General features: G+C 45.7%; 1 protein-coding gene across 1 annotated transcript; it reads left to right on the forward strand.

Annotated features, from left to right (window-relative positions):
* The first annotated feature begins 496 nt into the window (after window positions 1-496).
* On the forward strand, window positions 497-8,612 carry LOC146341923 (serine protease 27-like). Its single transcript, XM_084807072.1, has 4 exons — window positions 497-519; window positions 1,686-1,951; window positions 6,682-6,851; window positions 8,382-8,612. Exons 1-4 carry the CDS (start codon window positions 497-499, stop codon window positions 8,610-8,612), a joined length of 690 nt encoding a protein of 229 aa, XP_084663198.1.
* The last annotated feature ends 3,182 nt before the right edge of the window (window positions 8,613-11,794 follow it).

Below are 11,794 nucleotides of genomic sequence, written 5' to 3' on the forward strand. Positions count from 1 at the left end.
GATTGGTTACTTCCGGACATTTGTAGGTCCTTTAGATGATGTCATCAACCTCCAGGGCGTCTCTCACACTAAATGGCCTTTATTCCAGTTTTTAAGAGATTGGAGATAATTAACTATCAAATTACAGCACTTGAGTTCCCTCCATGAAAAGAGGAAAACCCACAATAAGAGGAGCTGGACCATCTAGTGGCTGTATAACGAAACATATGAAAGACTCAGATCAGCGGGGGAAAGGAGGGAGAAAGGGGGGAAGGAAGCACATACAAAGGGAGTCCATCATGATCGTGCATTTAAAACGGAAGCAGAAAGCCCCGTTTTAAATGGGGGGGGGTTAGGCTGGTGTAGAGATACCCATAGTCTCAGGGCCAAACTAATTGTGATAGTAGAGATTGAATAAGAGCTGCAGGGGTGGGATGGATTAAGAGTGGGATTGCAGCAATTCTCAATAACAGTTGGGGAGAATAAGGCAGGCTTCTGTTTGCCCAGTTAGGGAAAAATGTACAGGCACCAGGTGGAAGGGTGAATTATATTTAGGGTGCTCCCAAATGAAGCTTGTATTGTGCAATCAAACTATCTCATTCACAGAATTTTAAAAGGGGAAGGGGCACAATTAATACCATTTTCCTCTTGTAATCCTGCTGTGTTTTCCCACTGCTTCTTGGGCATTTCTACATTAGGCTTTTCTACTGCACCTTTACCAAGGCTTCTGCTTCCCGATTCTTTGCAGGATTAAGATCAGCTCCTTTACACATGCTTTTTCTGGGGGTTTTCTTTCTCTGCCTTTCTATATGTTTCATTATACAACCACTAGATGGCACTGTAGTATAGCAGAATTGCACATTTTCATGAGCCTCTCATTCCACCATTTCTAAATAATACCACACTTTCCTTAATAGGAAAACAAAACAAAACTCTGCAGTAATGGTTGCAAAGCACAGGAGAGGCCCTGGAGGATGACAGCATCATGTAAAGGACCCACAAACTACAGTGAGTGAGCAATCATGAGCGCACAGTAAAAGCCTCACATGGAAAGACTCCTACTTTTGTTTCTTACTGCAGAAAATCCATTAACGAAAATCTGTTAAAGAAGAAAAGGCAGATTAGCTGTGCAATGCCTTCTGATTGATAGCACAAGGGCCCCTTTGTCTGGATTCAGCCCCAGAAAACAGTCCAGGAAGAAAGCTTTAAACACCCCAGCCTAAGCAGCCTGATACCAGTACAACTCAGAGGGTCCCAGCAGCTGATTTTTAAAGACATTTAGGGTGTAGTCCTATACTCTAGTTACACACTGGCTGAGGAGCTATAGGACTCTGTGAAAGCCCTCCTACAGCAATGCAACTTGAGAGGTGCTGCCACCTTGGAAGATATCCCATGGCAGATACTCTGGCAGAACTCAGTTAAAGAGCAAAGGTGTTTCTTTTTCATTCCTTTCTACTGTACTTTCCCCTCCGGTCCCAGCCTGAGCACAAACTGGATATGGTGACTGGTCCTCCAGCATATCAGTGATGTACCTCCCTCACCCCAAGCATACAGTAACTGAGCTATAGGATTCCTCTGCCCAATCTCACCATGAATCTCCAATGTCTCATGTAGTTTGGCTGTCAGCAGAACAAAGTCTCAGGTCTCAGTGAAACCCAAAGCTCAGTGTTGCAAGCCCCTGATGCATTTTGCTTTTGTGTTCACAGATCCATCACTACTTACCAATATGATGTGGTGCTGGGTGCCTATCAGCTCAAGAAGTCCACAAATACCATGATAGAATCCAAAGTGAAACAGATTATCTCCCACCCTGACTACGATGGCCACAGTGGGGATATTGCTTTACTTAAACTGATGGCTCCTGTGAAGTTCACCAACTACATCCTCCCCGTCTGCCTGCCAGATTCTTCCGTACAATTCCCTCTGAACGCAAACTGCTGGGTCACTGGATGGGGAGATATTCAAGAAGATGGTGAGGAATGTTCTTTGTGGTTGCTCATTCAGACTCTACTGACTCGCATACCATCAATGCCCCTGGTGCTCTAAAGGGCAAAGGGAGGAAGAAAGAGCTCCCTTCCGCAAGGACCTTACAGTCCCAATGTTGCCATAGAGAGACCAAGGAATCATGGGTGAGGCAAAGATTACACAAGGGATGGATCTGAGCCAATTCAATTACAGATGGCAAGACTCATTCCATCAGGGCTAGAGCACATTTCGGAGTCACCACAGGGATGCTGCCCAAAATGGTTTCCCAGGGATGAGTGCTCTCCAGGCCAGGAGCAAGGTTAGGAAGTGCTCCCATCGTTGAAGGATGCTGTCGGATTACCAGTCTCCACAAGAGATGCTGTCAAAATTTCCCTGAATTCTCTGAAGTGCACTTGAGAGGCTTATTGCAGGCCACCTCAAAGCCAAGGTGGTCTGTGCCAGGTTTAGGGGATCTGTGTGGGGCAGCAGAGACAGGCCAGGGTCGACAGCTTTCTGAGTCCTCAGGCTGATGCAGGAAATTTGGGTGGGCAGCTTCGGGCAATTCTCAAAACTGAACACTGATGCCTAGTTCTTTGCTGCAGACAGTGCTGTGATTTCTCCATAATATTTAATGACATGGAGGCAGGTGCATCTGGTTCTGAGCTGCTCTGAGTGCACGCTGAGTGCACCCCAACAACAGATGGTTCAACTATACCCATAGCATTAATGCATCAGAGTCCTCCGTACAGCCCTCTATGGAAGCAAAATTAAATTTGGAGGTATGGGGATGCATTTTTTCCCTGCTCGTTTAGACTCTGAGCTTGCTTGCTGCTTTCTTTCAAGCCATCCATCAACATGGTTCTTTAGCGCACAACATTCCAAAGTCCTTGCCCCAAAGAACATGCAATCTAATGTTTCCATAGAATCATAGGGTTGGAAGGGGCCTATAAGACCATCGAGTCCAACCCCCTGCTCACTGCAGGAATCTAAGTCAAAGCATCCCTGACAGATGGCTGTCCAGCTTCGCCTTGAATGCCTCCAGTGTGGGAGAGCCCACCACCTCCCTAGGGAATTGGTTCCATTGTCGTATTGCTCTAACAGTCAGGATGTTTTTCCTGATGTTCAGCCGGAATTTCAGTTTGACTATGAGCCTTGTTAATAAGTACTTTCTTTTATAATTCTTGAATTTTCCATCCTTCAGCTTCATTGGATGACCTCTAGATCTAGAATGAGAAATGCAGAAAAATGTCTCCCTCTATGCTAGTACTTCCCAGGATTTGGAAGCTATACTTCTATTAATGCAGCCCAAAATAGCATTTGCCTTTTTTGTAGCCACATCACATTGTTGTCTCATCTTCAGCTTGTGATCGACAACAATTCCAAGATCCTTCTCGCTTGTAGTGTTGTTGAGCCATGTATCCCCCATCTTGTAACTGTGCATTTGGTTTCTTTTTCCTAGCTGCAGAATTTGGCATTTATCCCTATTACATTTCATTCTGTTGTTTTCTGCCCAGCGCTCCAGTCTATCAAGATCACTTTGAATTTTGTTTCTGTCTTCCAGGATATTAGCTATCCCACCCAATTTTGTGTCATCTGCAAATTTGATCAGCATTCCCTGCACCTCCTCCTCCAAGTCATTAATAAAAATGTTGAAGAGCACTGGACCCAGGACTGAGCCCTGCGGTACCCCACTTGTTGTTGTTGTTGTTCAGTCGTTAAGTCGTGTCCTACTCTTCGTGACCCTATGGACCATAGCACGCCAGGCCTTCCTGTCCTCCACTCTCTCCCAGAGTGTGCTCAAGTTCATATTCATTGCATCGGTGATGCTATCTAGCCATCTCATCCTCTGCCGTCCCCTTCTCCTTTTGCCTTCAATCTTTCCCAGCATCAGGGTCTTTTCCAGTGACTTTTCTCTTCGCATTAGGTGGTCAAAACATTTGAGCTTCAGCTTCAGTATCTGTCCTTCCAATGAGCAGTCAGGGTTGATTTCCTTTAGGATGGACTGATTTGACCTCCTTGCAGTCCAGGGGACTCATAAGAGTCTTCTCCAGCACCACAGTTTGAAAGCATCAATTCTTCGGCACTCAGCCTTCCTTATAGTCCAGCTCTCACAGCCATACATTACTACTGGGAAAACCATAGCTTTAATTATATGAACCTTTGTCGGCAAGGTGATGTCTCTGCTTCTTATTATGCTGTCTAGGTTTGCTATAGCTTTCCTCCCAAGGAGCAAGCGTCTTTTGAGAAGATCCCATTGGTAAGCACTCTTTGAGTCCGACTCTGTAGCCAACTGTGGATCCACCTGATAGTTGTTTCATCTAACCCACTTTGAGCTAGTTTGCTAATCAGGATATCATGGGGCACTTTGTCAAAAGCTTTGCTGAAGTCGAGGTATATTATGTCCACAGCATTCCCACAGTCCACAAGGGAGGTTACCTGATCAAAAAATGAGATCAGATTTGTCTGGCAGGATTTGTTCTTGACAAATCCATGTTGGCTTCAAGTAATCACTGCATTGTTTTCAAGGTGCTTACAGATGGATTGCTTTATCATCTGCTCTAGAATTTTCCCAGGGATTGAAGTCAGACTGACTGGTCTGTAGTTCCCAGGTTCCTCCTTTTTACCCTTTTTGAAGATAGGGACAACATTAGCCCTCCTCCAATCATCTGGCACTTCCCCCGTCCTCCATGATTTCTCAAAGATAATAGACAGTGGTTCTAAGAGTTCTTCTGCCAGTTCCTTTATTATTCTAGGATGCAGTTCATCTGGCTCTGGAGATTTGAACTCATTCAAAGTAATTAGGTTTCCCTGTAGGGATGTTGGAGAATTCCGCCACCGACTCCAGTGAGTCCCCCAGAGTCCGTGGCGGAACGGGGCAATCCCCACCACCACCCATTTGCGTTCGCAGCAGGCTGGCAGCAGATGGAGGCCCCACTGCAGATTGGCCTGGCTGGCGGCTCTACAGAGTGGCCATAGAGCGGAGCCGGCTGGGCAGGATTCCTGGGCGGGGGACCAGATCGCCTCCCCCCCGTTGAGGATTCTGAGGGGAGGACTGGATCACCTCCCCCCCCCCGTGGACCCCAGCGGAGCCAGGTAAGTGGGGTTTTGTACACCCCTAGTTCCTTGACCATATGCCTATTGATCTCAAGCTGTAATCCTGCCCCTTCCACCTATACTTCACCTTTGCCAGGAGGCTCATAGACCTGCTTTCGGGAGAAGACTGAGCCAAAGTAGGAATTGAGCACTTCTGCCTTTTCTTTGCCATCTGTTATCATTTTGTCATCGTTATTTAATAGCTGAACAACCATTTCTTTCCTCTCTCTTTTACTATGCACATATCTGGAGAAAGCCTTTTTGTTGCTTTTAGCATCCCTCGCTAACCTCAGCTCGTTCTCAGCTTTAGCCTTCCTGACGCCATCCCTGCAATTCTGTGCTACCTGCCTGTACTCTTCCTTTGTTACTTGGCCTTCTTTCCATTTCCTATATGTGTCCTTTTTTGTTTTCAGGTCATCTCTAAGCTTTTTGTGAAGCCACATTGGCTTCTTCTGTTGTCTTCCACCTTTTCTTCTTGTTGGAATTGTTTGTAATTGTGCCTTGAGAATTTCCTTTTTTAAATCTCCCACCCATCTTGGACTCCTTTTCTCGTTAGAGTCGCTTGCCTTGGGACCTTACTTATCATTGTTCTGAGTTTATTAAAATCAACTTTCCTAAAATCCAGGGTATGGGTTTGGCTACACTTGGCTTTTGCTTCCTTTAGAACTATGAACTCAAGTATAACATTTCCCGCAGAGTTCCTGTAACTGCTACTTTACCCACTAAATCATCTCTGTTGGTTAGGATCAAGTCAAGGATACCCAATCTTCTAGTTCCTTCCTCTACTTTCTGTAGGAGGAAATTATCAGCAATCTTCTAGTTCCTTCCTCTACTTTCTGTAGGAGGAAATTATCAGCAACACAAGTCAGGAATCTCTTGGAGGGGCCACGTTTTGCAGAATTTGTCTCCCAACAAATATCAGGGAAATTGAAGTCCCCCATTACTACTACATCATGCTTCCTTGAAACACTGGCAATCTGCTTTTCAAAAGTTTCATCCTCGTCTTCTCCTTGATTTTCCATAGAGAGTCAAGAGAGGAGTGGGACAGACCAAAGCTCTTTTCCAGTCATTCAAGCAAAACACAGGGCTGTCTCTCCTGCAACCTGGAATCTTGGTGGGTTTTTAGGAGAGAAATGAAGGAAGCAAGTGTGGTGGCATTGAAGGTGTTTAGAGATGGAGTTCCAGATGCAATATGGAAAGGACAGAGATGTCAAGACACTATCAGATGGCATGGATGAAGGTGGTGGAACTGGAGATACAAATGTATCTCCAGACACAGGGATATGTATATCAGGATATTAGAAGAGATGAGGCCATGCAAGACTCTGAAGGTTAGGATGAGAACAGTCTGTGCTGGACCAGAAAGTGGAATGGAAGCTTGTGTAGGGGGTTAAGGAGGGGAAGAGGAGATAATCAGTGGTGCTCAGCACCACTAGGAAGCCAGTGGAGTTTATGGGGCAATCAGGTAGCATAGCTTCTACTGAATAATATAGCTACTGGATATGAGAGAGAAGGTTGCACAGATGCCCAAACCATGGTGAGTGCACTTCCACAGTGCACTCACTGTGTGTATGTCCACTTTGTATGCACCGGAAGTCTCCTGTCTCTCATCCATCACCACATTCCATTTTTTCTCTCTCACAGAGGACTTGCTGGATCCAGTAACCCTCCAGGAACTCAAGGTGCCACTCTTAAGCCAAGGAACCTGCAACACTTTCTATAACGCTGATGCAAATGTTACATCAGGCAAGAATTCTGTCAAGCCTGATATGATCTGCGCTGGTTACCCAGCAGGTGGGAAGGATGCCTGCCAGGTAGGATGCTCTGTAACTGGCTCTTTATTCAGCCATTGTGTGTGGTTTAGAGGCACACTCCAGACCTTGTTGGAGAAGGCTCCAGTTTAATTCTAGACAGCCTTTAAGGGTTGTGTAGAAGAGGAATTTCAGCAGGTTTCGTTTGCATAACTGTCAAAGGTACAGGAGTCCTGTCCACTTTTGCTTCTGCCAGGCCCATTTTATTCACAAATACCAACACTTTGGAAATGTACTCCTCTCAGTACAGGTATCCTCAGACTTCAGGCTGCCTCCCTTTCCTGAGAAGAAAACAGGTGTTAAAATTAGTGTTGCGCTGAAAATATATTCTGCCTTTCTATCATCCTCATTCAAGATGATCAAAAAGGAAGTGCTTTCAAAAACACTTTCAAAGGAGAAAAATGATCTTTAGTGGATCTGGATGGAACTTCTCCATCCTTCAGACTTTTCCAGACTCCAAAAGGAAAATAAGAATGAGAATACAATATGGCTGCTACCCAACAGAATGAAATGTTAGTCTATTAATCCTATGGTTTGAGGCGCAATTAATTGACTGGATTATCAATTAAATCTAAATACATCTGAAATAAAACCACCATTTCTAAAGTCAAAAAGCTGTCTGTTTTTCGGTGATGCTGCATGAATCAGGCACCATCATGGAAGAGGCATCACCACTTCATTCACTCAAGGAGTGAATGCCTCTTCTGAGGTGGTGATTGTCATCTATAATTTCTAGGATTACTTGTATTAAAAATGACAACAAGCATTTATAAGTTTTCCAGCAAGCCTGTATGGTAGGCTAGAAGTGATTGTTTGTTTGTTTGTTTACAACATTTGTATATCACTCCACATCTAAACAGATTCCAGGGTGGTGAACAACAAGAGATAAAATTAACAAAAGATAAAAAGAATAAAACATGATATTAACATTATTCTTTAAAAAACAGCGTGCCAATAAAACTGAGGTTGGTTGACCGAGGAAGGCTTCCTGGAAAAGAGCTGTTTTCAGCAGATGCCCAAAAGAACCCAGTGTTGGCACCTGCCTGACCTCCAGAGACAGATAGGGAAGGGGCCACCACACTGAAGGCTGTTCTCTGGGTGGACTCCAGTCAGGTCATAAGTCCATGCAGGACCACCAGGAGCATGCCTTCTGATGACCTCAGTGATTGGGCAGGTTGGTAAGGGAGAAGGCACTCCCTCAGGTATCCTGGTCCCAAGTTGTTTAGGGCTTTCTACACAAGTACCAAAACCTTAAACCTCACCCAGTAGCAAATAGGCAGCCAGTGCAGTTTCCTCAGCAAAGGAGTTGCATGTTGAAAAGGGGCATGTTAATATTGTTACCCCAATATTACAGATGGAGGTGGGGGATAAGCCTGAGGTGAAGCTTAAGGCTTTCCTAAGGCCCCCTTATGAGTATGTGGCCAAGATAAGATTGAAACCTTATTCCAGCACCCCCACCTACTCAGCATACCAAGTCTGATGGCAGTGTGCTTTCCATAGACACGTGCTATCTCCCATCATCTCTCTTCACAGGGTGACTCCGGGGGACCATTGGTTTGCAAACTCGAAGGAGGCTGGACCCAGGCTGGGGTTGTGAGTTGGGGGGTAGGGTGTGCCCAGCCCAAATACCCCGGCGTCTACACTTCAGTGCATTTCTATGCCAACTGGATCCATGAGACGATGACTGATAGGAATAACGGCAGACTACAAAATGCCCCCGCTGTGACATTCCTCTGGATGTCTCTTGTGGTGCCCATCCTCTAAGACATCCTTCTCTCTGCTTTCCACCTGCCAGCTAACTGCATGGAATATCATCCTGCAGGGTGCTGGTGCGGCTCAGTTTAATTATGTCAAAAAGCACCACGAGCGATAGGGTAGAGATTCAGGGAGCCTGACCTTCACATCTGTCTGATCAATTTGGGTACATAGGCTTTGCCCATTTGAATTTATTTTAATTGATTTAATAGTGGTTAAATTGCTATGGCTTATCCCCACCCCACACCCATAGGAATTGTAACTTGGAGAAAATGCTGAGAGAGATCACTTCTGATTTTTGGGCTATGATCAAGTGAGAAAATGCTGAGAATTGTTTATACAGCTATAGACTTTGGTCAAGAGCCATGATACTTAGGATGTTTTCACATGGCACTAGAAATGGAGACATTTCTATTTCCCCAGGTGTTTTCATCTTAAGACTTTCTTGTGCCTTGACTTCTGCTGTCTTAATGATTTGCTTCTGGTGATTTTATTTATTTCAATGTACATTGTGGTTATTTTTTTCTGTTTGGCTTTTCTTTTCTTTTTTGCTTTTTTTACCTTTTTGGTTGTAAAATGTCAGGTATTAGGCAGTATGCAAATGCTGTTAAATTTTGAGGTACAATTATTTGGATCTATAAAAAGTTTAATAAAGTAGCTTATTGCTATTAATCCACTTTACCAGCAAAAAAAATAGATACTCCTTGATGCTCCTCAAACAGCTCCAAAGATGATGGTAAGTACTTCCTTAGCTATCATCCTGTGCTATGTGGCCTCTGCCTGTGCTTTAGTAAGGAGAGGGCTGGAAATACAGCTGGTCCAGCCAAGTTCTGGGTCCACTTTTCTGAGAAGGAGCCTGCACGGTTGCAGCTTAGTTCCAGTGGCAAGGGTGGGGACTTACTCCAGAGGAGACCAGGGAAGCAAAGGTCCCACTAACTTTGTAAAGTTCTTTGAGAGTGTTAGCAAACATGCAGATAACAGTGATCTGGTAGATACTGTTTACTTGGACTTCCAAAATGCTCTTGACAAAGTCCCTTACAAAAGGTTCCTGAGCCAACTTGGCAGCCGTGGGATACGAGGAGAGATCCTCTTACGGATAGGTAACTGGGTAAAGAATAGGAATTGCAGACCTGGTTCGCAGGAACACCAGAGCTTACCATGGCTTATTTAAACCACGGTGGGTTGCAGCGCCCTCAGATGCCAGATTACCGATCACGCCCCCCACCCCGCGGCTTCTCCTGTCATCCGAAAGCAGCAGGAGGTGCTTCCCCAACCACTCCCCAACCCCACACGAGGCCATGGGTTCTGGGTGGTTTGTGAAGCACCCCCACCAGCCACCCGCGCCCAGTTCAGATGTCACACGGAGACATTTGCAAGAGAATTCGAACGGAGAAATTTTGTTTGGTGGGGTAAGAGTTCCATCTTGTGAACATCACGGATCAAAATGATAAATCCTCTCATTTCCTTTCCTTCCTCCACAGCTTGTAGGCAGCCAAAAGTGACCTCTTCACAGATTGTGGGGGGCCGACCAGCCTCTAACAGGTTGTGGCCCTGGCAAGCCAGCATCCTTCGAGATGGCACTCCTGTTTGTGGGGGCTCCCTCATTGTGGGTGCTGTCAGCAGCTCACTGCTTCTCTGGGTGAGTATCGGGCATCTGTTGCTGTGAAGCCGGTATGAAGCTCCGCCCCAGAGACAGCTGCCAGACCAGGCTAATATTCTGTGCCCATTAATCAACCACCACATGTCTTGGTCTCAGCGAGACAGAGTCAGACAGAGCTCTGAGGAGTTTTCAAAGGGGATGACGCAGACAGCTGGTAAGCAGGCAACGGGGAGAAGGGAGGTTCACGTCTGGAGGCAAGGTGGTGAGGAAGCACAAGCAGTCAGTTGGTTCCATTTCATTTCATTTCTACTATTATATTTCTATGCCGCCCCATAGCCGAAGCTCTCTGGGCAGTTCACAACAATTAAAAACCATTAAAATACATTATCTAAAATATAAAGCCATTCACGTAATAACATAGAACAAATAAGACACACAACAACAACATATGCCTAAAGCAAAGACAATCAGCTGGAGACAATCAAGAGATTCATTAAATGCTGCCAAATGCCTGGGAGAAGAGGGCAGTTTTAACCTGGCACCGAAAAGATGACAATGTTGGTGCCAGGCGGGCCTTGTCAGGGAGATTATTCCATAAATGGGGAGCCACCTCCGAGAGGGTCCTCTCCCTTGTTGCTGCCCTCTGAGCCTCCCGAGGAGGAGGCTCCCAGAGGAGGGCCATAGATGCAGGGCATCGTGTATGGGTCGGTCCATGCTGGGAGAGGCATTCTGTCAGGTACTGTGGTCCCAAGCCGTGCTTGGTTGATCAGTCAAGGGGACAGGCAGTGCAAGAGCAGCTAAGACTATGCCTGATGGTAAATTATGTAAGAAGCCCTGCCGCCATGTCTAGGAACATAGGAAGCTACCTTATTCAGAGTCACATCCTTGGTCCGTCTAGCCAGGGGGGTGTTTTCACCAGCAATTTACTCCAAGCTGGCTGCGTGTTGAGGTCATTAGGGGTACATGACGTTGTCGCCATCCAGCAGCCACCCCAGAGCTTATCAGGGAAAAACCGGATTTCCTGAGACTGCTAGAAGTCCAAATCTTTTCCTTAAGTCGGGTTCTCCCTGGTATAGTTGCTGTGTGCCCCAACCCCTGCACTGACCTCGGGTCTGCTAGCTCTGCCCAAGGGTGTGCCTTTCACCATGACCCATCAAAGGGTGTTTCCTTCCACTGTGCTGAAAGAGGCTTGCCCTCTTAGTGACCACAGAAACAACAGAGAAGCCCCACAGTTGACATGGCACATTTTAAAGCCCAATTCTTTAACTGCGATTAAGCATGATCTCGAGGCTCCGATTCATTGCCTTAGGGTTCCTTCACACCGGGTTTTTATCCTGCTATGGAGATTGCTTACTCACAGAAGTTTGCGGGTCCTGTATGCAACACAGCCCTCCTCCAGGGAACCTCCAGCTCTTTGTGAGCTCTACTGTGTTGTTTTCCATGACGACGAAAGTCCAGCATTTTCCCTCCTCCCAATATAAATGAGAGTATACTGTTTAAAGTCGATTTTATTGCAAATAAAACCACAGTGCCACCTAGTGGCTTTTTAATGAAACACATAGAAGTTTAGTTTTTTTTTTTTTAAGCCATG

Source organism: Heloderma suspectum, chromosome 6, assembly GCF_057233095.1.
Source record: "Heloderma suspectum isolate Gila_16-S chromosome 6, 16-S_ref, whole genome shotgun sequence".
Classification (NCBI taxonomy): domain Eukaryota; kingdom Metazoa; phylum Chordata; class Lepidosauria; order Squamata; family Helodermatidae; genus Heloderma; species Heloderma suspectum.